General features: G+C 43.9%; 1 protein-coding gene across 1 annotated transcript in view; it reads left to right on the top strand.

Annotated features, from left to right (window-relative positions):
* QSOX2 (quiescin sulfhydryl oxidase 2) overlaps window positions 1-27,695 on the top strand; it is a 284,089-nt gene that overhangs the window by 97,302 nt on the left and 159,092 nt on the right. Inside the window, exon 3 of the mRNA XM_078641895.1 lies at window positions 12,927-12,975. Coding sequence (XP_078498021.1) covers window positions 12,927-12,975 — 49 coding nt within the window. The remainder of the gene's footprint in view (window positions 1-12,926; window positions 12,976-27,695) is intronic.

Here is a 27,695-nt window from a genome sequence, read left to right as displayed (position 1 = left end):
AGACTTCATTCACATGGATCGTTGTAATAATCTGAAATACGTCCTGGTGGTAGTTTGTGCTTTCTCCAGATGGATCGAAGCATACCCACTGAAGGACAATACTGCCTTATCCACTGCCAAAATTCTTCTTAAAGAATACTTCCCCAGATACGGAATGCCACGGATTGTATGGTCAGACAACGGAAGTGAGTTCGTAGGGAAAGTTATGCAGAGTGTGTGTGCCGGCCTAGGGATTAGACAGAAGTTTCATAGTGCGAATCATCCCCAGTCCGCGGGTTTAGTCGAGGGTTACAATGGCACCCTTAAGCTGAAACTTGCTAAGATACAAGCGTCCACGGGTTTGTCCTGGCCAGACGCATTGCCTTTGGCTTTGCTATCAACAAGAGCAACTGTACATTCTAGAGTAGGGCTTAGTCCTTATGAAATAGTTTTTGGCCGTCCTGCGAATGTTTGGGGGGTGCCTAGACCGAAAGAATTTAAGCAGCTGGAATACCCAATGTTAATTGATTACCTTTTCGACTTGACTGCTAAATTGAGTCTTATCCACCAACAGGTTTTCGATGCATTGCCAAAGCCACTGGAGAGTCCAGGCCATCAGCTGAAACCGGGTGATCAGGTGGTCATCAAAAATTTTGCAAGAACAAAAAATCTTCAGCCCAGATTCATTGGCCCTTTCCAAGTCCTGCTAGCAACGAGAACTGCTATTCGTGTGGCCGGAAGGAAAAACTGGATCCATACGACACATGTCAAACGTGTGCCTCTGCCACTTCCTTACGATAACTGGGTAAAGAAAGGAATCGGTACCTCTGAAACGGAACAAGTCCCCAGGTTCATACCTTTCAGCGATGCAAAACTAATCACTGATTCACCAAATTCTGACTCTCCTCCTGAAACTGCTCTTTTGAACCCTGAACATTTGTCATCTGCACCAAAAGAACATTTGCCATCTGCGAACGTGAACATTGCAACGTCAGTTGAAAATACATTGTTTCCAGATCAGACAGCTCCTGCAAAACTGAGATACAACTTGCGACCTCGCAATATGGACAAATAAAGCAGGAAACTGCCTATTTTCAGATTTGAATTGTCTATACATTGGCTCCAGCCAGGAAGTTTGCTAAATACTTTGTATTGTTTCTTTTTGTTTTAAAATTGCCTTGCCGTCTGGGTAGCCGTAGGGTCGTGGCTGTGTGCCTAGTTGAATCTGCGGGGGTCAGACACAAGGTTGATCTTTCTGTTAGTTCTGGGAACTCCCAGGGCTGATAGAGGCATTTTCATCTACGTACACATCATCAGTGGTCGCGAACGGTCGTAGAAGATGGAGCTTCCTGAGCTGCTACGAGAAAATGTAATTTATGTTCGTAGAAATAGACTGTACAGAATACTTCACAGCAAATGCTTTCTAATGCAATGTGCAGTTACATTTTTAATTGTTTTGATAACGTTGGTGGGTGGAATCGTCTTTGGTGTACATTTGATTTTTATGCCAGTAACTACAGTACCTTCCCTTGATCCTACTACTTCTACGGTTTCTTCTATGCATTCTTTTCACTCATTTCCTGAACACGAACAAGCTCGACGCTCAGAATTTATTAACAATACATTTGTACAGCTATTGCATCAACACCAACTGGTAGTTAATACTACAGACTGCTGGGTGTGTGGCTTGATACCTCACACTATGGATAAAGGCATTCCCTATCTAGTCTTGCCTTTTAGCTATAATGGATCATTTCAGGCCTTTCAGACCATTTTTTCCTATGCCCTTGAGACCTATCCTTCGCGTCCACCACGGTCCACTAAATGCAACTCAGCCAACAAAGCTTTAGTCCAGGGAATTATTGACATGATTAAAGACGTCAATAATACTCCATCTTACCCTAGAGATGAATTACGGGTGTATTTGAGTTGGAACTCTACAGAGTATCGCCTTAGTTTGGGAGAAAGCAAGCGTAAAAGCTCCACTTCAGTTTGGGTCGTGCCTCACCGAGGTCAGGTCTGTTTGCAAGGAAATGGGAGAAATCTGAGGGCTCAGCTAGGGAGGAGTGAGTGCGTTGAGACTTACGTATTTCCGTCTAACTCCTCCCCTGCCTTTCTGACTGCTAGGGGTACCTACTTCATCTGTCAGGACAGAGCATATACATGGCTGCCTGCTGACTTTTCAGGTTCATGTTATATTGCTCGACTGTTACCCCCGACATACACTGCTTCTTCAGATTATCACAAGACCAGAGTAGCAAGAGGTGTCTTCAGCAAGGAAGATACCGCTGGTCAAGAAGCTGGAGACTTCTTCAAAGGTTTCCTTCCGTTTTGGGGGCCTATGGCCAATAGTAGAAATCTACGTCAACTAACACGGGTAGTTGAATCTACTATTACAGAAACTGCTGGTGCCCTTAGTAACTTAACAGCTGAGCTTCAGGCGGATCGTCTCATGACGTTGCAGAACCGAATGGTTCTAGACGTAATACTTGCAGATCGAGGTGGGGTATGCAGAATGATCCAATCGAGCTGCTGTGTCTTTATTCCAAATAATGCTCCAACAGTCTATGAAGCAATCTCTAAGCTACACAAGATTTCCGACTCTATACACGTAGACAAGGGAAACTGGTCCTTCATGGAGTGGTTTTGGACTCTGGTATCAGCGTGGGGATGGAAGGTTCTGATGGTCATTGGTGTCATCCTAGTATTTCTGTTCTCGTGCTGCCTTATTATCCAATGTGGTCCCGCTCTGTGTAGTCTCTGTGCTGCAACCTGTTTCAGAAAACCACCTGCATTTGGAGAAAAGGCACGAGACAGGATGATGATACAACAACATGTCACTGACCTAATGAGCATAGAATTAGACTCTGACTCTGATATAGACTGAGTAATTGCCTATGTAAGGGCAAAAGGAGGGTCTGAGGTTCCGTGACGATTTTACTCGTGTTTGTAAACATTGTCGTAAATACATAATTTCGGTATCAGTGAACCGCAAATGATCCATTTAGTATATCCTGGTGTTTTCGCTATGCTACGAGCAAGAGCACTCCTGTTACCAACACATTTGTGATTTACCCATGACATCCATCTTGGAACACGGAAGCCATTTTGTATTCCTTGCCCTCACATAGTCAATGGACACGCAATGATCTCTTTTTATTTAAGGACACGTAGGCCTTAACCGGCGATTCACCTTACGAGTGACACGTGCACCTTAGGCCAGCAACGCTGTAGCAGCATGACTCGGCAAGAACTGCCTCCCCAGCCTGAGGCCAGTCCTGCTATACTGGTTCTTGTGTTCATTGGCCTGATCATGATTAGGCGGCCGAAGCTGGTAACCGTGCCCATTTACGACCCACAAACATTTCTTATCCTGTCTTTCTATCTTCTGCACCTGGCTCTGCTCCTTTCCTTCTGGGCCTTTATTAGGGGGAGGTAACGAAATTTACGATGAGGCGGTCCGGGTCTTGAATGAAGAAATTGACATGGGATTATGATGGACTAGTGGGAACCCCTCATTCGTAATGTTTTGACATCAGATACTGTTGACGATTCCTGTGCAACGCCAAATATTTATTGTTTAAGACACGAATGTTTAGAACTGTGGTAACATGTAAAGAATTTGCCTGAAGCCCAATATTTAGTATATAAGGAGCAACCCTCTTTGTACAAATTGAACAGGCTCCTAGATACTGCCCATGTGTAGTTTCTGTGACTTCTGTGTCCCTGCAGTAATAAACCTTTGGTCTTTGACGCCACCATCGAGAAGCCCGTGTTTCTGTTTGTTTGTGCACCGAGACAGGTGGAACTCCGGGGTCTTCGGGTGTTATCCCTGACACCTCTGGACGGAACCAAAAAAGTCCAGAACTCCAATTGTTAGTGCAGTGCTGCCATTAAGCGCATATGGTGCTGGGAGTTTGTCAGCATATTAAACCCATACTGATGCCAGTGTAGGATTTAACGATAAATGCACACTGAGGGTATCTTAGAGATGCCCCTGAAGAATGACCTACCACGAGTGTCCAGGCTGAGTGGCTGCTTTCAGCTGTCACCACCAGACATGTTTCTGAACCCCTGGGTCGTGTGCCTGCTGATTTCGGGGGCCAGAAACAATGCACATCCTGGGACGAGGTGCAAAGCCTCCTCCCCCAGGATGAGCAGGGTCCACGAAGGGGAAGTTTCAACAGCTTGCCGCCTTTGTGAGTTTCCCCAGGCCACTTGCTGCTTCCACTGGTTCTGACCCCAGCTTTGGGCAGGAGAACCAAGTGAGAAAGGGTGTGTCCACCCCTGCCAACTCCACCCCTTAGGTGGGGGAGGCGAGGTAAAGCACAACTCTCAGTCCTCCCCATCTTCCAGATGGGGGGGCCGAGCCAACCAGGGTGAGACGTATGCCCACCTCCCACTGGAGAGTGGCATAATAGAGGGTGTACCCCACCCCATGGAAGGGACCCATTGGTCCCAACCTGTTACCTACCTGTAACTCCCCTAAATCTAGTATTTGGGGGCACCCCTGAACCTTGCTTCCTCAGACAAGAAACAAGAAGGACTGAACAGCCGTGCCGAATCTAACAAGAGGAGGATGCCCACTGACTTGGCCCCAGGCCTACTGCTCTGTCCCCATCGGTTTTATCCACACTATGTGTGGGAGGGTATACTCAGACGTGAGTCCCTTGCTCATTGCACCATCAGGATTCAAGCAAGCCGGGCCGAAGAAGGCTGTGATGCCAGAAACCGGTCCCCGGAAGCTTGTTTCCTTCCCAGTATAAGAATTGGCTTGGTAGTTTGGTTTGCCTTGTTCCCATCATGCACTGGGACAGGAACAGACTAATTTGCATATAGCTAGGTTCTGAGCTGGGATGGTGCAGTGAGCTAAAAAACGGTGATGGATTAAAACCATGATCTATTGACTTGGTAAGAGTATTCTGCATCATTCAGAAACTCTGTCCATCACCACCCCCCTTTTCCAAAATCTGTCCCCACCTTGAAATGCAGAAGCGAAATCCCGGTGTGTCCTGCGGCCAGAAACCTCGAGAAACCCAGAGGACCTGCGTGCCTTCCATCCCAAAGACTCTGTCTCCTGTGAACACCGGAGTTGTTCACCAACAGACTCCAGTTCCACACGGATCCATGAGTCTGCACCACTCTGCACCCGATGCCCACAGCCTGAGTTCGAGTCGGCCAACACCACGAGGTCTCCCCTGGATCCGGTGAACCCTGACTTGCCTCAAGTCTCCACCTGACGCCTGTAGCCTCAATACGGAAGGCCCCCCAACCGCGCCCAGGGGCTGGTAAGAAGATCCAACCCTAAAAGGCAACCGACACCAGACGGCCTTGGGTGGCCCATCCTGGGCCTAACCAATCCCCAGCATCCCAACTTACCTCTCCAAGTGGTGGTCGCACCTAGAAGACCTATGTTCCCGACCCTGCAGTGTGTTTGCAAACCGGAGACTCCCCATTGAAAGCTACAGGCCACCCGATGCCAAAACAGCTCTCTGCACCCGGCCGCCCCAGTGCAGCTGAGGGTGCACCTTTTTGTGCTGGTTTGAATCCCCATTTGCCCTGAGCTTAAGTCCAGGAGCTTTGCTACCACAATCCAGTGGCCTGCTCGTAAGCAGCCACCAACCGGAGGCCCCCTATCCCCCATTGGATAACATTGGGCCTCAGAACTCTGCAACCAGCTGCCCTAGTGTTGCTGAGGGTGTAATAAGAGTGCATTCTTGACCCTAGGGGACCCCAGAGTTTACCCTCAGAACACCAATTCCCACCACTGAATACTTACCTTTGAACTGATAACACTATTTTCCTCTGTAGGATAACATTGACTGTTTTTCTATGAAAAGATTTTAAGTGTGGAGTTGGAAAATCTATGAAACCCTTTAAACTGTAACTAAATAACAAAAATGCCTTTACTTACCGGTTTACAGGAAATTTCCCAGTGCAGTATCCAGGTATACTGCACTGTGTAAGAAAAGTAATCTGAAAAATAACTTGCGTGATATTCTACTAAAAAGCCAATACAAAGTATATCTACAGTGTATAACAAGCATTGCATTACTGGTAGCTCTACTGTAATCAAAGCATAGTACATTTACAATTGCAATTCAAACGCATTACTACTGTAAAAAATGTATTGCTTACCTGTGCCAGTCTTGCTTGATTCTAGAAAATAAAATATCTAAAAGAATATTTTTAACAAAGCCATTTGGTCTTAAGTTCAGTCTTTGAGTGTGTGATATCATTTGCTGATCGAGTGTATACAACAAATGCTTAACACTACCCTCTGATACAGCCTTACTGCTAGACCACACTACCACAAATAGAGAGTAAAGTGCCATCTACTTTTACCTCTGCCTCTCATTTGGGGTTCCACTGAACTCTGTGCACCCTATACCTTACTTTGATATTATCAAGCAATCTCAGCCCTGCCACGTTCCGCCGTACTGGAAAAGACGAAGAGAGGAACCCGTTTTCTTGGTGCCAAACAAAGTGAGTTTATTTAAATATATTCTCGCTCAGCATGCCCGCCATTACGCGTTTCGACAGTAAACCCTGTCTTGATCACATGATATGATCGCAAAGCCACATGGGGAATTTAAATACGAAACACTGAGGGTGGACCAATGGTTACCACCCACACATTTACAGGTTTCAGATAAGGAAACAGAAAAAAGACTTCCATTATTGTCAGAGTCTTAACGGTCACAGATATAACCCATAGTGGGTCTTGATTACCTCATGCAATATATAATGTAATAAATATATACATGTGCAACATCAAGCAATAGAATAAATATATATATATATATAAATAAATATACAAATATATAAAAAGTTTTTAAAAAACAATTGATGATGATATTACATTTAAGACCGAGTTTCCTAAGTAAAAAACCTGTATCAAATAAATCCCAAGTGGGGATCTACATTAAAGTGTTTCTGTGCAAATGTAAACAATGAACTCTGTAAACATATACAAGTTGTCTTTTTTCTCCCATATTATGGCAAGGAGCAGTTATTACAGCTAAGTGCAAAGATCTAATAATAAAGTGCAAAATGCAAAAAGTGAAATAGTCAAATATACACATCTAAAAATGGTTATATAAAAAATGTTTGTCAGTATAAAGGGAGGATCCCCTCCCTTACAATTGTAACCATTTGACTAATGTTCCGAACTAGCTAAAACCATGGCAATTAGAGATAAAAGGACTGTTCAAGAATTAATATGGCCGCCAAGTTCAACAGGATGAAATGAATATATCTATTACTGTAAGCAAACTAATATTTATAGATGTTAATACAAATCTTAATGTTTCACAAACAAGTATATAGATCCTCACTCATATTCAGTCCCCCGGGCGTACGACTGTCTAATTCAAGGATATAGCGAGTTTCCAGGACTCTCAAAAGTGCATCTCTGTTGCCACCTCTTTTGAGAGGCAATATGCAATCAATAACATAATAAGAGAGATATTTGGGGTCACTATCATGAGAACTTTGAAAGTGGCGTGCCACAGTGTAAGACTGGTCCTTAGTGGTAATTGCTCTTATGTGATGCAGTATTCTCTTGTGAGCCGGCAATCGGGTGCTCCCTACATACCGGAGATCACAAGGACACTGCAGCACATAAACTGCAAACTCAGTTTTACAAGAGAGCTGTTTTGTAATAAGTACAGGTTTCTCTTTAAATGGTGTAGAATACTGTGTTTTACTACAACCATTTTTACAGGCTTTACAACTGGAAATTTTTTTTAAACCCTTTCTCAGTGCCATAAATGTCTCTGGGATGGGTTGCTCCAAGTAATTCTTTACAAGCCTGTCAGACATAGATGTGGACTTTCTAAAGGAGAATTCCGGTCTTCTGCCGACCAGACCACCTATGACAGGATCCCCTGTCACCAAGTTTCAGTTACGGCTGAAAATTTTCCGGATCTCCTTGTGTTGTTGGTTAAATGTAACAATAATTCTGGTGGAGTCAGAAACAGTGTCTAGCTGAGACATTGATGACACTGTTTTCGGAGCTAAGGCTTGGGCTCTAGAAATGATATTAGAGCGGTCCATCGCCTTCACCAGTGCACCCTCTGAGTATCCCCGTGCCAGGAAACGTTGTTTACTTGCCTCCTGTGCCTTGGAACACTCAATTTCATCACTACAAATTCTTTTGATGCAAAGCATCTCCCCAAAGGGGATGCTCCATATCAAATGATGGGGGTGCTGGCTCGCCGCGTGCAGGACGGTGTTACCCGCAGTTGGCTTCCTGTATAGCCTGGTTGCTAATGCTCCTGACTCTATATATACCTCTATATCCAAGAGCATATACATGATGTACTCATTGTGGATGTAAACTCTAGGTTTAAGTTGTTGGTATTGAGCTGTTCTACAAATCTACTAGCTTCCTGCATTGTGCCCTGCCATATGAAAAAGAGGCCATCTATGTACCTCAAGTACAGGGGAACATGGCTTTCCATGGTAGCCTGATGTTGTATCATGAGGACCTGTTCCTCCCACCAGCCCATGTGTAAACACGCTAGGCTGGGAGAAAAACAGGCCCCCATGGCTACCCCTCTGATTTGTTGGTACGCCTGATTGTTAAACAAAAAATAATTTTGTTCTAAACAAATTTTGATCATAGCGATCAACATAGAGTTATGTGCAGAAAAATTGATTTCACGTCTGTTCAGGTAGTAGTTAACAGCTCTGATACCATCATTGTGGCGTGTTGATGTATACAATGATGCAACGTCCGATGTCATGAGTACACAATTTGAATTCCACGAATAGTTACTTAATTTTTTTACAAAGTCAGACGAATCCTGTACATAAGAGCTCAATCTCTTTACACTGTCTTGTAGGAAGTAATCAATATATGTGGATATATTCTCTGTGGAGCTATTGATAGCTGAAATTATAGGTCTTCCAGGGGGATTGTCCAAGCGCTTGTGTATTTTCGGAAGCAAATAAAATGAAGGTATAACTGGAAAATCTTTTTTGAGAAACCCAAATTCTTCCTTGGAGATTAAGTTCCCACTTTTCCATGCAACCAATTTAGCATTTTGATCTTGCCATGCTAGTCTTATCGCTCCCAAATAACTTTTTCTGTAACAAGACTGGTCATGAAGTTGTAATTCTGCCTCCTGTATGTACATCTGTCTGGGCCACAAAACTACATTGCCGCCTTTGTCCGCTTGGCGGATTACAATGTTGTTATTGGATTCAAGCTTTTTTATTAGAATATTGTAGCTTTGATTCAAATTATTGACCACCTTATGTCTTTTATTGGTTAGGATGTACAGTTTTTTTCAAGTCTTTTGTGACCAGATCTTGATAGACATCAATATTGTCATGTGTCATGGTTGGGAGGAATACAGATTTTGGTTTAAACGGAGTAACACATATTGCCTGGTCAATTCTAGATCTGACCAAAGGGACTGGAATTGATGGATGTGTCTCCTCCTGCAAAGCCTATATATCCTCAAAGCCGGACCGATCTCCAGCCTCAAGGTGCAGTGGGCTATTTGAATTTTCCCCAGGTTTTTTCTTTTTGGTAGGTTGCAATCTGAAATATTTCTTAAGTTTAAGCTTCCTAACAAAACGGAAGGCATCCATCCTTACATCAGCATAATTAAAATTGCAGGGAGGGCAATATGTCAAACCTAAACTGAGGATCTTTTCTTCTTTGTCTGTGAGTGCTAGCGTTGTGAGATTCATCACTGATTGGGGGCTGCCGCCTGTGTTTTTGCTGCCTTCTTGTTCCAAAGACCCTTCTGAGGCTTTTGGTTGCTGTTTGTTTTTTCTAGTGCAGCATTTCCTCCTTTCGCCTCGTTTCCAATTGACCCTTTGGTGTTTTGACCGCCAATTTTTATCCTGGGTCTCAATGTGTCCTGGCACATGCAGCTTACTTCCTGAGCCAGGGACAGTACGGTAAACCCCAACGGCATGCTCTTAGCTCCCTCATTTTCAGATTCGCTTCCCATGGAATTCGCATCTGATGAAGATGGGATAGCGAGGGTGCTGTTAGGTGAAATAGTGCGTGTTTTCCTGGCTCTAGCTTTGACGCTCTCATATTTCTTTGCACAAGTAAAGATTTGTCCATGCAGGTAATCCAAGCGGTCCCGCTCGAATTTGAAAGCCTTACGTTTTTTTATGACTTCCTCTTCCTTATTCAACCTAGATGTCATATCAGCACGCATTTTGTCGATAGCCTCGCACACACCCATACTACCTATTTCTTCTTCCAATTCTTCAATCTGGGTTTGAAGCTTGCATCTATCAGATTCGGCATACTTCGCCAAGATGGTCATTAGCTTAGCTGACGATTCCAAATTTGCTTCGGCCCATTCTGTCAGCATATCCGGGTCTGGTGATTCGTAGCTGGGTGCGAGACTATTGCGTAGTCCTCTAGGTACCCTTCCTTCCTGCAAATACATATTTAGGGATTTATTCTCCCACCACTTCGATTGTTCCTTGAGTTTGAGCTTCTCCAGTTTTCTGTACAAATCCCTCACAGTAGGATTTGCATTGCCATTGCCAATGGTTGTTTGCCGTGTTAGGTCAACTCCCCCAGCCGGGGGTTTCACAAATACGAGGCAGGCCGCCTCTTCCCTACTCCGCAACACATCTGCGGACATGGCTGTGCTGTAGCGACTTTGTAAACTCATGCTTCACTTTGTAAAGGTCTTGTATCCACAGTATGCAAGAATACGACTTGCTAAAACGTGATTACAGTCCCGGCACACTCCCCGCCAGACAATCTTGTATCTCCTACCTCCTGGGATTACCGCATACACCGTCTGTTCCTCCGAAACAGAAGGCTGCGATTCCCTCTCTGAGGCAGGACTCTACAGCGTCCGGGGGCTCCTGGCGGCTAACTCCACGCCGAAGTTTCGCAATGGGCAGCTCCGTGAACAGAGCTCTCCGCTTTCTGCCGCCGAGCCTCTCAAGGGGGAGGGGTTCCTCTCGCACCAACGAAAGCCTCCAGGTGCAAACAATGAAAAAAGAACTCGCCAAGCAATCCCAGCCCTGCCACGTTCCGCCGTACTGGAAAAGACGAAGAGAGGAACCCGTTTTCTTGGTGCCAAACAAAGTGAGTTTATTTAAATATATTCTCGCTCAGCATGCCCGCCATTACGCGTTTCGACAGTAAACCCTTTCTTGATCACATGATATGATCGCAAAGCCACATGGGGAATTTAAATACGAAACACTGAGGGTGGACCAATGGTTACCACCCACACATTTACAGGTTTCAGATAAGGAAACAGAAAAAAGTCTTCCATTATTGTCAGAGTCTTAACGGTCACAGATATAACTAATCCCATCAGGGGACTCTCTCTCTCTGAGTCCCGTGATGGGCATGAACTTGTTAAAGGTTCGGACAGAAGCAGGTCTTCTAAGGCCTCTTCTTTATAAGGAGTCTTTAAAAGCTATAATTAAGGAACCCATGGATAATCTGCTGAATGAAAAGAAGTTACGCAAAAGGGAAATTACATCTTGGTCTTCCAGTTGTAGAGTCTCAGTCAAGTACAAAGGGAATCCTATTTAGTCAAATTTACAAACCATGACCGGCTAAAATTCCCATGCATGCATTAGTAAAGAACTTGGTTTTACATCAGCGGCAGAATATGGATAGAGTTACCATCCCTAAATTCAAGTCCTGCGATGCTCAAACTGACAGTCCTCTAGTCATCAAAGTGCATTCTATGTTGGGAACCCTTGTGGATTGGTCAGCAGTAACTCCAAAGGATGCTTCTGCTACAGACCCGGCTGATCATTCTGTGGATGCTGCTTTCTTAGGCAGTTATGCTGGTCTCAATTTGACTGTAAGAGCTGGTAGTTAAGCCACCTACACCTTTGATTGCCCACCTTAATTCTAAGAGGGAGAGGAGTTGGCTTAACGGCTAGGGCGCTCGACCTCGGACCTGGGGAAACTGGGTTGGAGTCAAGGTAATGACGCCAAAACATCCTGTGATTCTGGGCAAATCACTTAATCTCCCCGTGCCTAACAAAAATGAATGTGTGTCCTCATGTAACGTAACTGGTGCTATGTAAAGCGCTCGGATACCTGGTTCAGGTCAAGTTCGCGCTATATAAAACTGTAAAAAACCCTCCATTATGAAGCTGATTTAATTGGACAATTCTCCTCCTCCTCCTCTCTCCCTCCCTCCAAAGCATGGCCAAGGGTCCTGTCGATTCCACGGACCTGCTGAAAGTGGGAGGTCAACTTAAAGCTTTCAGGATCATTTAGTCAGCAGCAAACTCGAACCATTAAGTCTAAACATAATTCATGGGGGTTACAAACTGGAGTCCTCACAATCTACTCCCACTTCAGCCTTCCTAAAAAAATATATTGGTCATGAGATAAGGGAGATAAAATCCTGAAGCCGGCCCTTCAAGCATGTCTAAAGGATTCCTGTTGAAACAAGCATTTGCAGTGCAATAGGTCTCGCATTTACGCGAGTTTATGCTGTTGGCATTGTAAATGACAATGCCTTTTATTTATGTTTTAAAAAGCAAAACAAAAATAAAAGGCATTTTTATTTATAATGCCAATAGCTCAAACTCACGTAAATGCGAGACCTGTTGCATTGCTAATGCTTGTTACCCTTTACTTTCAGTCAGAGTGCAACATGACTAAAAACATTAGCAAAGCCAATCGATCACGCATAGCTAAGACCTGTTGGCTTTGCCAATGCTTGTTATACTTTGCAATCAGACAGAAGAACTTACGTTTCTAATGTTCCCTTTAACATGTGTCTACAATCTGTTTCTTCTATTTTTGATATATTTATGTATGACTGTCCCCATGCTGCTGTTGCTTTCTACATCTCAATCTGGAAGACTTCTGTTGAGTAAAACAGAAATGACCGAATTGTCGATGTACTTTTTTAGAATACTGCTCTGGTGTTTGGATGGTTTTAGTTTTTTAAAATCGAATGTTTTTTCTTCTGCAGTTCTTCCAGGCGTTTGCAAAAGAGTTTACAACAGGAGAGACCCGCAAAGGTAAGAAGACAACAGCCAGCTTTAAACTGCAATGTAATGTTTCTCATCAATAGTGTTAGATTTTTGGTGGTGTTCCTTGTGGAGTCTAGGGAGAAAAAGATGAGTAGCTTTAGCAATCGTAGTTTTACCTTACTCCTACATTTTGTTTTTTTAATTCACTAATGGTATGGGATTTCATAAGATCTCGCAGCCTACGCACAAATTGTTGACAAACGTGCCTATTTTTTTCCTCTGCCCAGAATCTATTTTTATGGGAGAGATTCTCCCTCTGCTCTCGTTGATGTCCTTCCCACTACATTTGCTCATTTACTCCTACCTTTGTTGTCAATAACTATGGGTACATGCATTATTTGTGGACGGTTTGTAAATACCCAGGAAGGCAGTAAGTACCTTGTGGGTGGGTGTTCAGTGCCTCTCCAGAAGAAGGCAATCAGCTCCTTCCTGGCAGTACCAATGATCAAGCCCCAGTACTATATTTAATACAGCAGAAAGTCTGCAGTCCTGGTAAAAATTATGTGATACTTAGCAATGTGCGGGCAGATCAGTGCTCAGATCTTTAATGTTAATTTCACTTGTGTGTGAAATGCTTTGTCAACTGGACCATGTGTTACATCAGGACATCCTTTCTGGTGCAGCCTTGTTTAGTATTACAGACATGAGCAGCAGGAGGACATTGCATCTGCCCAATGGATGGAGCTTCCAACAGACACTCTTAACTAAGAAGCATCTTAAGATAAAAATACTAGTCGGCTTATATTTTCGACCTAAGCTTCCTAGTGCTACCACAGTGGAAAAGGTCAGTGGGATGCTGGTGTTGTTTAGGAAGTAATTTGGAACTTCTGTACATGGTCCATTCCTGTAAAATAGCTTGTTTGGTATGGGTCTGTTTTTCTGTATCTTTCAATGTCCCACTGGTTCCTTTCTGCCTGACAGTCCGCAGCCAGCAGGAGGTGTGAAGGAGTAAACTGCAGGAGTAAGCTACCTAGGAGCTACTGTCCTCACGCGGGAGTGCTGCAGTTGAGGCTGTGCTTGATGGTAACTCTTTAGAGTGCTATGTTTTGTTCTGCTGCTCTTCTGTCTAGTGGCAGCAGTGTCCCTCTGTAGCGCAGCTGCCATCCTTTGCAATCACTCTGCATGGCAGTGGCCCACCATCCCCAAAGCAGGGAAGGATTACAGTCCAGCTCCTGACCCTTTGGGAAACACCAGCTGCCACTTTTTCCAAGGTCCACTTGGGACAACATTGAACAATCCTAGTGGAGAGACATTTGGGTCAGCCATTAAATATTTATCCATCAGTCATAACTGTGGAGGTGGACTTTGTCTTTGTTTGAAGAAAACCTGATCATCAAAAGAGAACCAAGAGTAACCGGTTTGTGGGAGACATTGCTTTCCGAGTTGTGTTCTTCTAACCATTTGCTGGCAGCCGCTCTTACTTTCCGATGCCTTGTGTGCTGCTTTTCTCTGACAGGATATGGAGGCAAACGCAAACCTACAGTTGAAGACCTTGCCCCCTTTGTAAACATTTACTGCTACTTGATCAGTACATTACAGGTGCCAGCTGGCTCCACAGACTGCTGAAGATCAAATCCTCTCTAAGGACCGGACCCTGGCAGTGTTCCTGAATTACAGGACTGGTGTGCAAATGCGGCGTGTTTTTCCACTCTTTCTTCCCCTCCAAATTTGCAACCTGGGTGACTGGAGCCAGGTTCACCTGCAGATATGTGCATGCAATGTACAGAACAAAGAATACAAGTTTTCACTCGAACTCTAAACCACATCTACGTTTTGGGTGGAAACCATTGCTAGGCTAGGCGCGGACACTAAACCTAGACTGTCCGCGGCAGCCCACTCACACATACACCTTGGATTCAATATTTGCCCTTCATGGAACATCCTCTTAAGGTTTAAGAGGAAACCTCCATATCACAGAGAGTGACCAGCATTTCATTTTGTTCACATTCAAGCTTCCCACAAGTGCAAACTCTATAATAAGTTTGTCTTCAGCTACCTACAGGCAGTGGAACAAGCTCAACCTCTGTGCAATTGACTTGCATCGCTCTGTGATCCTCCCTTAAAGACTTTGCTTCCCATGTTTGAGCACATTATGATAATATTCTAACTATTGGGAATGGTGCGACAAGTTGTAATTGACCTGTGTCGATGGGTTGTATTACAGGCATGGTTTTACGTGCATCATATATTGCTGTGTTTACTTCTGCATGTATCATTTACTCCCCTCGACTTGATCTTCCAGGCATGGTCAGACCCACGTGTGATCCTTTTAGTCTCTTGAATGGAAGAGGACCCTGGATCTCTGGAAAACAACCTTTTGATCAGTTTGACTGGAAGGTTCCTTTATCGTTTGCATCTATCTGACTTCTCTGATTCTGAGTATCAGAAGATCAAGGGCAGCCCCACATCCTCTATCGTACTAGTGGCTTCAATTTGAACACATCCGATTTCGTTCTTTGATATTCTGCACCTTCTCCGGAACATGCACATTCGCCTTTGCTAGAGAAAGGACCTGCTCTCCATTTAGAAAGAGAAATTCTGCATCCATTCCTACCAATGCTCAACTTTACTGGGAGCTTGTTTTTCTACCCGCTTAGGCCTCTCTGCTACTAAATGGGAGCAGAACATGTGTCTGAGGTTTTGCAACTATCCTTGCCTAATGAGATCTGCTCAATTTCCTGCTTGGTGTGTAGAGGTGTCTTTCTTCAGGCAGCCTGTGAAACCCAATGTTGTGTTGAATCATGTAAGGCCTTCCTTTCGACCATTGGCCCCTACTGGGAAATTCCAAAGAAATCCTTTTCAGCTGCTGTCATTGGTGTGCTCAGGTGTCCTCTAGCTGGCATGTTGCTTCTCTTTCCTTCTGTCAGCAGTCCTCTTTCCAGCTTGAATTTAAGTATAGTCATAGTCCGACTAATGCACAAGTTCTTGGTATCTTGTGACATGAAGTTTATTTTGCGGGAAACTTATTTTTGTCTGATTGCTCTCTTACCTGTCGGGTGAGTTGGCATGCAACAGGACCCATGTGCCTCAAACAGTGTACTACGTTCTGTCGGCACAGGGTGCATTAAGGATAAACCCCTCTTTCATGATTCGACTTGAGTGAGAGAAGTCTTTTTCCGGCATTCTGTTATTGCTCCCATTCTTCCTCAGCTGAGAAAACGTGCAGAAAGTCAAAGTTCTGGATGATGTAGGCCTCATTTCCAGGCAGAGCCAGAACCCTGTCTGCTGAATATGAAGTGTTTGTGACTGAACTATTTTGTCTGACGCCCGATGGAGCTACCTGGTTTAGCTATGGAGGAGATGGGCCTTGGATTCCCTCCTTGGTCGTCACCTACCCAGTCGGTCTTTAGACAGATTTCTTTTCGTCTCTCCTTATTGTCTCTTCCCTTATCCTCCCTTTCTCACCTCCCCTGCCTCCTCCACTACTTCTCTCTCTCCTTTCTCTCCCCTCCTAATTGTATTGCTTATTTTTTGATGTATTGTGTAATTTGTTGAACTTGTTCTGTTACATTGTTGATTCTCATGTAAAGCGCTCTGATACCTTCGGGTCTAGCCAGCGCTATATAAAACTCTTTTAAATATAAATACAAAAAAAAATAGACTGCATCTACATCCACTTTTATTGATGCTTTGCACTGTGCGTCACCCACTGCTATTCCTTTCATTAAACAGATGCACCATCAAACCTCAGAACACAGTACATCAATTCTAAAGTGGCCTATGTGAAATTCTTCAGGCACATGCCTCTGAGGGGGAGATCTGGAGTGCAGCAGGGGTGGCTGCTCCACACTTAATCCATAGGCTCATTATGAGGGACTCTCAGAAACCATTTTGCAGAGACTTAAAACTGCCTGCCCATTGCTGCCTACTACTCCCCCTTTCTATTTCTCTTTGATTTGGAATACGCCTATTTATTGAAATTTGAGGGAGTGCCATGACGTTGAAGTACATGAAAATCATTTGAGTGGCACACAGTTTGTCTCTGTAGACTTGCTTCCAATCCCATCCTGCTTACCAAGCGATCATTCATTTTAGAAACAAAACACTGATAGATTCTTCTTATGAGAAAGGCAACCTTATGCTGCACTCTGAAGCCAAGTAAGGACTTGTGTCCTTGTATTTTGCATGTTCACATTTGTGGTACTTAGCAGGTGAAGCTTTGGTTTTGAAGGTTTTGAGAAACCATAAGCAGTGCTGCATCTATTTGGATGCTCCCTCTATCGAGCATAAGGTTTAGAAGTAAAGAAGTGGTTCTTGGTTTCATGGTCCTCTGCGTAGTGCCACCCATTCCCTTTTAGGTTTATTTAATTATGCAAATTGTTAATGTAGAGCTCAGAAAAGGTTTTGTGTACCAACAGCTGTCCAACTAACTCTGCTCTGGTTGTTATGTAAGAAATCTGAACCAGAACCCAGTTCAAGTGCTGCAGTTGTCATGGTGCATTTTTTATCAGATATCTTATATCCAAGGAGTCCCCTTTGACATCACTGTCTCCACAGATGATGCTTACAGTGATTAGTTGGTGCTAATTTGTGGTGACCAGCTTTCTGTGTTCAATATGTACTTGTTGGATTAAAGATGTGGCAGTGAAACATCTGGAATCAAGACTGACCTATATTCCTGCGTTATTGCAGGTCCAAAGCAAGATTCTAGGAATATGTTAATTACGCATACAGCTCAACACCACAATGCCCCGCTGTACCTCACAAATAAACTCAAAAAAGCGGGCGGCTCCAGAGCGATTAGGAGCACAAACACTTTCCTCCTTGTCCCCCCCTATTAAAAAAGAAAACCACTCAATCTCGCTCCTTCTCAGGAAACGCGCCGAACATCTGGAATGCCCTTCCCAAGGAATTGCGTTGTAACCCCTCCTATATCGGCTTTAAAAAAGAACTCAAACTGCACCTTCTCAGCAAATACTGGGGTCCTTAATCTGGCATCTGACCCCACACTCTGCCTCCCCTATACTTATACCCTTCGCCACCTCTTCTCCTACTTGGTGCCCCTCGCCTACTCTGATCTAATTATGCCTCGCCCGCAGTCCAGCACAGAACTCTTTTTTTTTCTCCCTCTGTCACTCCCTACGTAAACGTATCTGTTATTGTTGTTTCTATGTTTACAGACATCCGTGGAGTGCCTTTTCATGTATATTGCCCTCAGCTCATTTCAGTTTGATTTTACTTGCTTTTATGATCTGCTATTGAACATTCCTTTCTTTGTCCTGTAATCTTGTTTTGCACATTTAAAGTGCCCTGTTACCCCCGGGTGTACCCAGCGCTATATAAAACCTTTCAAGTAAATAAATGCTATGATAGAAAACGGTGAAAGAATGAGTCAATATCCCTAGATTCTGATCAGTGACCATTGCATTGCTGGAGGGGACACACAATAACTTATTTCAGATCCTCTTCATCTTGAAACAGTCTACTCCAGTGAAGCAGGGTTCTGGACATGCTTTAGGGGTACCATAATGTAGATGAAAACTAGAGACCATGAGATTCATGGAAATATGAACACAGATTATGAGCTGACGTCTGGAGTACATGCCAAGAAGTCAAGTTTTAAGGTGAAAGGAAATAAAGTCCAGGTATGCTTCAGGATACTGTGAAATCTGTCCCGGACAAAGAGGTAACTGGCATCTCCACAGGGAATTCCAGGATGGTGCAATAAAGTATTTCAACAGCTGCTTAGGTCACCAGAATAATCCATAAAATAGTTTAAAGGTACTTCCTGAAAAGGACTGTTAACTTTCAGGGTTTGATAGAACATTAGCTCCTAACTTGTGGCCCAATATAGAGCACTCAGACAATTATGGACGCTACTCGCTGTATGTGCTGTTGTTTGACTAGTCCATACATCCTTTTAGTGCATATAGTGGTCAAGTTGAAGTAATAACAGACATACAGCAAAATACCAAGGGTGTGTCTGAACTCTCTGAATGACATTACTGCTAACTTTACAGTCCTTCTATAGCATCTTTGCAGTGTCTTAGGTTCATGGCCTTAGTTTCTGCTTTGACATCTGCTTTATCTGTAGTTTCAACAGAAATCAATCCTCTTCAATCCTCACTGTCCAAACATTCCAAACCCCGCCCACTTGCCTCTGGGTTCTCATGGGACCTAAACAAAATAAGAGGCTTACCCCCAGCTGCATCAAGCACCCATTTTGCGATTCCTTATTAGCGAAAAATAAGGATTCGCTAATAAGGAATAGGAAAATGCTTTGCATGAAGATCTTGCTTAAAACATGGCGATTTCTTAGAATTCCTTAATTGCGACTCGCAAATTGCGACTCGCAATTAAGGAATAACTCCCCATTCATTCCTATGGGTGATTCTCAATTAGAGAATTTTAAATTGAGATTGCAATTTCAAGGGTTTCAAAAGGACACCCTGTTGCACCCCTGAAATCTGCATATGTGTACATCTTACACACACACATGCCCTAAGGGCGTGTTTGTGTGTAAAAAAAAGTTTTTGCAAATTACCATGAAGTTCAACTTCATGGTAATTTGCGCCCCCTATTAGCGAAATCGCTAATTTTGTAACTTTTATGCATTGCATTTAAGGAATCTCAATTTGAGATTCCTTAAATGCAATAGCAATTTAAGTAATCGCAATTTTGCGATTTCTTAAATTGTGATTTTTACATTTGGGATGATACATCCCAAATGCAACAAGCATTGGAAATGCAATAGGTCTCGCAATTACGCGAGTCTGAACTATTAGCATTGTAAATGATAATGCCCTTTATTTTTGCGTTCTGGTTTTTAGAACATAAATAAAAGGCTTTGTCACTTACAAGGCCTATAGCTTAAATTTGCGTTAAAACGAGACCTATTGCATTTCCAATGCTTGTTCTTTATTTTATTAAGAGCCCAAAAGATGCAAAACAGGGACACGTCTGCTCTTAGCATTCAACCTGAAACATTCCGTCTTGCTAAATATGTTGTCCATGTGAGGAATTATTGTGCAATTTTATATCTACCCCTTTCCTTCCGAGTAATCTTCAGAACTCGGCCTGTATTCAAAGCTTATGTCAACATCTTTACTGCTTGAGCAATGATGAAAAAGACGAACAGATTATCACTGTAGCGCTCTGGACCCGTTTCCCACTAACGGCATGTCTGAAGTCAAGAATGTTACCATTTGTGTGGAGCCACGATCAGAACATGTAACTTAGTTCCCCTTGAAATCCGAAACTGAATGTACCGGGATATGTAAAATGACACGTTCAACTTGTGGCTGAAAGCCCGTGCAATGCCATTGCGCATTGAAGCCATGGCACGCTTTTAAAACACACACAAGTGCTAGAAAAAAATAATGATCCTTGATGCCAGTATCACCAGGGACAACGTCGAAAACTAACTGTAGAATTTTCTCCAAAAAAATGTGAATTTATGTGAGGCACACTATGTGAACCCTTAACTGTTCATTGTTGGTCACCACTAGCTGCACCTGCGCCGTATTTTAATGCACCACCGCCGGTTTCAATAATCAGACACCTTCACCATTCACCACTCCAATATGGCCCCCACAACCACACGGTTCCACTCCACCTCCCCCTAGACACGTAACCTGGCTGTGGTCACATGACCCTCCTTCCGGGGCTTATCCTAAGTTCGGCGCCCCTCACACCGAGATCACCGGCTGGCAAGACTGCATCGTCGCTTCCCGCCGCCTCACTGCCGTGTTTCCTGACATCGCTGGAACACATCGGTAAGAGCTACACGATTGTGGCCCTATGACCCCACCGCCCATACTTACTCCTTCTAACCTCCACCCCTCCTTCTAATAGCGTATCTTCTTATCACGAGGACCGCCAACTGCTCTGAAGGCTTCCGGTAATACCCGGCTGTTGATCGTCAAAACCTTGCTCACAGGGCAACTTCCCTGGTAGGTTTCCACGCCACTCGCCGTTTTTCACTGCATGTAAACCACAATACCGGGCTTATGCGCAATCCCTTTAATTTTCCAATTGCAGAAATAACCGTCAATCCCCGACCTCACATGGTCCTGACGCTGTTATTAGCACGGATAGCCGCCCCATTCGAGGTAAGCCTCACACCCCAGCATGTTCTTATACCATTATGTCACCATCCACTGTCCTCTATGCACGGATGTAACACACGACCCTTAGGACTTATTAGCTCGGGGCCAGTCTAGCAACACCCTCACCCCGATGACACCCCACTGAACGGAAACCTCTCTTGCTCGAAATTCACCAGCACCCGCGAAGAGCTCACTGCGATTTCGAATACTGTAAATAATGTCTTAAATTCTATGAATGAGTACCTCTCATGGCTTTGAAACGGCTTTTTATTCACATGTGCGCATGCAGTTTTCACTGCGGTTCCGAGGATTGTAAATATGTGCATGCTCGCCTGATTGCTGACTTCTCTGTTCTTGATCTCTTGATATTACATTGAAAACTTTCTTCTTTTTTTCCCCTGTTCTTCCCACCAAACAGGCGTTGTAATTCTCTCAGGCAACTCAATTGTTTTTACAGTCCTGATGATGATCCTTAATTAATTGAGCACTAGGATCGAAACGTCGACTTTTTTCAGTGGGCATACATGTATCCATTGTATATTTGTTTGTATGCTCCACTCTGGAGAACACTGTTTACACTGATTTCAAAGTGTCCAGATTGCTCCTCTCCTTGCCTGTGAACTTCTCTGTTCTAATTCTTATCTTTATTTTCTGTTTCTTCCAACGCTTGGGTACAGGATTGTGCCCTACCATAAGTAATTCTCCTTGTCATTTTACTCATTTTCTTTGATTGCAAAAATAAAAATCCTGGTCCGGCTGGACAGGTTAACTATATAGTCCCTATTGTGTTCTATATTGGAATATTATGCATATGTCTAAGTAAGCTTAGGACCTTTGTTCATGTTAAATAAAAAAAATAAAAAAAAGTATCACCAGTGCAAGCACCATGTAGCTGCCAATATGTGATTTAAATAGGTGTAATCCCACCCTCCCACCATGCTTCTGAACAGGGCAAGCGCTGAATGTCCTGGTAGCATCAAAGCTGCCCAATGAGCAGTAATGATAAATGTGGAATGGTATAAATAAAAAAAAGCGTTCAGATAGGAGCAGAGCTCGCAACAGGAGCAGGAAACGGGAACCTGCCTGTTTTCAATCGTGCAGATGAAGCAGCTGTGCGATGAGAGAGACTTCCCATACATGCCGCAGAAGCAAAAGAAAAAAAAAAGTAGATGCAGCAGGGGGCGGAGAGCAGGGGGTCGGAGCGGGAAGAGCTGCTGGCGTTGGAGGGTGATTGATGGGCGGGGCAGCTTTCTTTCTGATGTTGTTTTTCAGCCGTCGGAGTGTCCCGTTGCCCCTGTGGGAATGTGGAATGGTATAAGAGAGAACGATGTGATCGCTGTGTTAGCGAGATGTTGGAAGGGAGCATGCCGTCTGCGTAGATGGATCTACAGCCATCGCGCGAGATGTTTTAAGTGCGAGGAGGGAAGCCGGATGGGGGTAGGAGAGCCTGGGACGTGAATGCCAGCGAGGAGGGAAGCCGGATGGGGGTGGGAGAGCCTGGGGCGTGAATGCGAGCGAGGAGGGAAGCCGGATGGGGGTGGGAGAGCCTGGGGCGTGAATGCGAGCAAGGAGGCAGGCAGATTAGGGAGATGCGCGTGCTTGTGTGGTCACGTGACCCGCTTTGTGGCCACGTGACCTCACATGCACTGTGAAGAAACGCCAGTGGTTTCACTAGCCGATCGAGCACTTGAATTCGATCCTATCCATTCCTGCGGAATGGGACAGGCTCGACCTAAAAATACCGGTCGCAAAGGGGCAGATTCTGAGAATTTGCCCCTTTGCGAGCGGTTTTTAGCTTGATGCATCTGGGCCTTAGAGAACTGTCCACACTTTTTTTTTTAACCAACTTTTTGTTCACTTGCTAGTTAAATTCTACCCACAGGAATGGATTCTTTTTTTGGTTGGGACTCGTGTCTCCTTGTGAAGAGCAGTCAGTAAATAACATATGAATCCATTAGCCATTCATTTCTGTGGACTTTTCAAAACTGTTCTCTGTCTTTCTTAGTTCAGAAATCAATGTTTACTCATGATAATTTGAAGGAATTTAATTGAGTACATCTTCTACAGTTCTGAAGTTTAGCCCTGAGCCCCAGTGAATTTTGGGTTGGGCCCTTCATCAGGGGTCTGTGTTTAGTACAAGTCAAAACATCTCTACAGGCTCGTGCTCTGACAGGATCTTGTTGCTGCTATGGCCCAGTGGAGGCCCAAGAAAGACTCATAAACCTTCTAAGTGATGTGGAACCATATTCCCCATTGCTTACCACACCCTATAATCTAGTCTCCCTGCATATGACAAATACTTCAAATAGGGTTTCCTAACCAAGTTATTTTTTCCTCTAATATCTATATAGGTGATTTTAACCTTGCAACCACTTAAAGTACCTACACTTTAAGAGACTTTCTGCTAAATGTAATAGATTCATTCAACCTCATACCGAATCATCTACGGACTAAGGCAACAGTTGTTTCCTCCATTCTGTCCTTTTCTCCCTCCTATACATACCTCTCACCGCTCCCCTTCATTAGATCTAGGACCTCTGACTACTGTTCACCCCCCAAGCCCTATACTAAGGGCAGCCTAAACCCATCACCTACACATATCACCGCACACCCAAGCGCCCTTTGCACCAAGAGAATGCACCTGAAATCGGAGTCCCCCTTAAACTTATGTGACATGAATACTTCAAAGGGCACCATAATGAAACTAGAAAATGTCTCTCATCCAGTTACATACACTCCTACTAGCCCTCATATCAATAATAAGGTTCCCACAAGCACTGAAATATCAAGGCAGAACAAGAATACTATTACAAGCCATCACTTATACTGAAAATGTAGCAAGACCTTCCATAAGGCAGTAAAACAACTCTCCACCCACTTCGACTACCCTTCACTTCATCAGTTAACACCTTCACTGCGGCGGCTATTCCGCCGCAGTGCTAAGGGTGTGGGGCGGCCGCATGCTGGTGACGGAACCGCTCCGTCACCAGCGTCGGTTGAGCTGCGCTCGTGACGGAGCGGTTCCGTCATGGACCGCCCCGCTCAATAGACCCCCTCAGCGCAGGCGCGGAATTCGCGCCGCGCATGAGCGTTCTATCGAGCTGGGCGGGCCATGACGGAACCGCTCCGTCATCAGCACAGCGCGACCGCGGCTGATGACGGAGCGGTTCCGTCATCAGCACCGAAGGGGTTAAGAAACCAACATTATCAGTGTTTTCACTAACAACAATAAAACCATCTGCAATTGTTGTGACTACTGCAGTTCTCCCAATAATCCCAGCCTCACGCACCACACCCCACTGTGAGCATGGAGCACCTTTCATCCACTCATTCACTGACCATGGCACAGCAGTAGCACCGCACCTTCAACACCACAGACTATCACAACTTCCATCTTCTGTACAGCACAACGGCTTGCCCTACAAGTTGTCCATGAAGCCCTCCAGCTTAGTGACAGTCCTGCCTCTCATACATCCTTGATCTCTTGGTAGACTTGGATATTGTTGACCACCAAATATTTTTTAACTCTCTTCACATTACTACTAAGAGTTTCAGGCAACAATCTGAAATAAGTTTCCTCTTTTCATGTTGTCAGGCACATGCTCACTTGTCAATTATGAAATCCTTCTAGTCTAATTCTGGGTCCCAACAAGATTGTCTTTGTCCCCATGATATTCAAGTTCTGTATGGAACCCGTTAAGAATAGTACAATCATAGCCTCACACCACTATGTAAACAATTATGAAACTCCTTCACAATGTATCCTACATTCAGTCCTGGATAGTCATCTTTAATTAAATCCATTGAAAAAATCTGAATTCATACTCAATGGTGACAAACAGCAATAGAAAATGATGGAATGGTTGAATGAAATACAACAAAGTGGCTTCTCCCACGTCATCTCAAGCTACACAAATTCTTAGGTCAAAGCATTGAGCCTTGGCTTACCCTTCAAATCTACAAGTGAGTCCAGAGAGCCTTTCACCAGAAAAGCCTTCTGCTCCATAAAAAACATGTCATTTCAGCCACCATCCACACAAGTGTGCAGGTTCCATCTCCCACATTGATACTCCAGACACACTAGTTCTTAATACCACACTCATCCAAATCCATAGACCTTAGAGCTGCTCACCCCGTCATTGGTGGGCTTAAATATGATTGTCTCTGGCGTTTAGAAATTCACAATCTCTTCTTACCTTCTGGGTCGTATTAGACTCAAGTCAGTCTACCTCAATTGCTGATATGTGCGCTCTCTCAAAATGTACTACTTGGCAAAAACCCCACTCAATCACCACTGGCACTTACAGCACCAACTGAATAATATTACAGAGGCCTAAAGCAAAGCGAGAAAAACAAGGGTCCTTCCAAACTTCGGCCCTCTTAAATGCGAACCCTCGCCCCTCTGGAAAACCGTCCTAAATCTGCTTACATGTTACTCACCACAAGACAGGAACTCTAAACCCTAATCTTCTCTAGTTACCTCGCTCTGTTCATCTCAGCTCTTCTTTCAAATAGTAATTTGGGTGAGCTAACTCCCCTTCAGTGACATCTCATTTTAGTCGTTTGTATACTTTTGCATTCAGCTTGTCAGTATCGTTGGCTACCTTGCCTTAAACCTGCATATTGTTTCTGCAGGATACCTCTTACCTGCAGGTCCCTCATCTTGTGGGTTCCGCTAGGCACACGCTGGATATAGAAAAGCGTACAGTAGCTTCTTATTTTCAACAGGTAGCTGTCCCTTCTCCAGTCGTAGCTTCGGACCCGCTCGGACACGTCCTCAATGAATCAAATAAGGCACCATCCTACACTCTGAGCTCAGTTCCCATCTTTAAAACAAATATATATATATATATATTTGATGAGTTTTGTATAGCGCTGGCTAGACCCAAAGGTATCAGAGAGCTTTACACGAGGAGCAGCGAAGCAAGCAAAGTATAATTATCACGCCCCCTTCTATTAGGGCAAAGAATACAAGATCCAAAATAAACAAGGCAGAGCTTTGTTTCGTTTGAAAGCTATGTGACTCTGCAGTCCAGATGTGTGAACAATACAAGCTAGAACACTCATTTGCAATGCAATAGGTCTCGCATTTACGAGAGTTTGAGCTGTTGACATTGCAAATGACAGTGCCTTTTATTTTTGTTTTCGTTTTTAAAACAGAACTAAAAGGCATTGTCATTTACAATGCCAATAGCTTAAACTTGTGTAATTGCGAGATCTATTGCGTTGCAAATGCTTGTTTCTTTTGTATAAGCACCCCATAGGGATGTCTGTTTTCTATCGCTCTCTTGTGTGCTTTTTCCGCCTACCATATCCCCACCAAATGCTCGGAGTAGCTCTTTCCCTCGTGTGCTTTACTGTCTGCAAGCCACCTGCTACCACTGTTGCTGTCTCCACCTCCACCAAAAACAACCACCTTCGCGATGTGTTGCGCTGTCCTTCGTATGCATCCCCTACCACCCTCCGTCCCTCTGCTGTCTGCGTTGCTCTCACTTGTGCACTTTTGAAGGGCCCGGCTTAAATTGGATGATCCATTGCCCATGCTTTATGCTGTGGAGGGCAGAGGGGGTGTACTGTGAATTGTCTTTCTACAGATAATGAAGAAGGATTACTGAAAGTTCCTATTTGTGTACATGCATGCGTTTATTTTTATTATGAGTGTTTTGGAAAAAATGAGGCTGTGAGACCGCTAACGCGGTCTTCAAGCAAGACAAGGAAATGTGGGCAAATGTGGGAGTGTCAGGCTTCCTCTGCGCACCTTGAAAGTACTAGAATATTTAATGAATACCTTTTCAAAGCCTTCTAGCAAATTTGTGCGAAAACTGTGCTTTAAAATGCATTATCTGACCTCCTTTTTTTTAAATTCCAAAACCTTTTTACGGGAGAACCACCCAAACTCTCCTAAAGGAAATGTTGCTCACTCCTGTAACTTGCTAGAATCCAGGGCAAGTGTTTAATACCAGTACTTTCAAAGATCACTAGCCACTACTGGTGAGCAGAACGTGCAGGGTATGTCTAGAAGTGGCGAGAGCAGAGTCTTGGTAATGAAATGAATGGGGAAACAACCTTTACAACGCAACTTTTACAACGCACTACCATTACAACGAAACTTTTACAACGCATACCATTACAACGCATGTTTTTACAACGCAAGTACTTTTACAACGCATGCCATTACAACGTAAGTATTGGTAAGTATATAATTATATTTAATATTTTATATGTTTTTTTTTTTTAAGTTTTCAGTTTTTGGGTAAAGGGGTATTTTTAGGGTTCAGGGTCAGTTTTCAGTTTTTGGGTAAAGGGGTATTTTTAGGGTTCAGGGTCAGTTTTCAGTTTTTGGGTAAAGGGGTATTTTTAGGGTTCAGGGTCAGTTTTGGGTGTTTGGGGTACAGGGGTATTTTTAGGGTTCAGGGACAGTTTTGGGTTTTTGGGGTACAGGGGTATTTTTAGGGTTCAGGGACAGTTTTGGGTTTTTGGGGTACAGGGGTATTTTAGGGTTCTGGGTTAATTGGTTTTTTTTGGGGTACAGGGGTACAGGGTAAAAAAAAATTAAATAAATTAAATTATATTAATTACAATTAATTAAAAAAAAAATATTTATATACTTACCAATACTTACGTTGTAATGGTATGCGTTGTAAAGATATTTGCGTTGTA

The sequence above is a fragment of the Lissotriton helveticus genome, chromosome 5_1 (assembly GCF_964261635.1).
Source record: "Lissotriton helveticus chromosome 5_1, aLisHel1.1, whole genome shotgun sequence".
NCBI classification, from domain to species: domain Eukaryota; kingdom Metazoa; phylum Chordata; class Amphibia; order Caudata; family Salamandridae; genus Lissotriton; species Lissotriton helveticus.
Note: the sequence above shows the minus strand (reverse complement) of the source record. Positions and strands in the feature narration are given on the sequence as shown.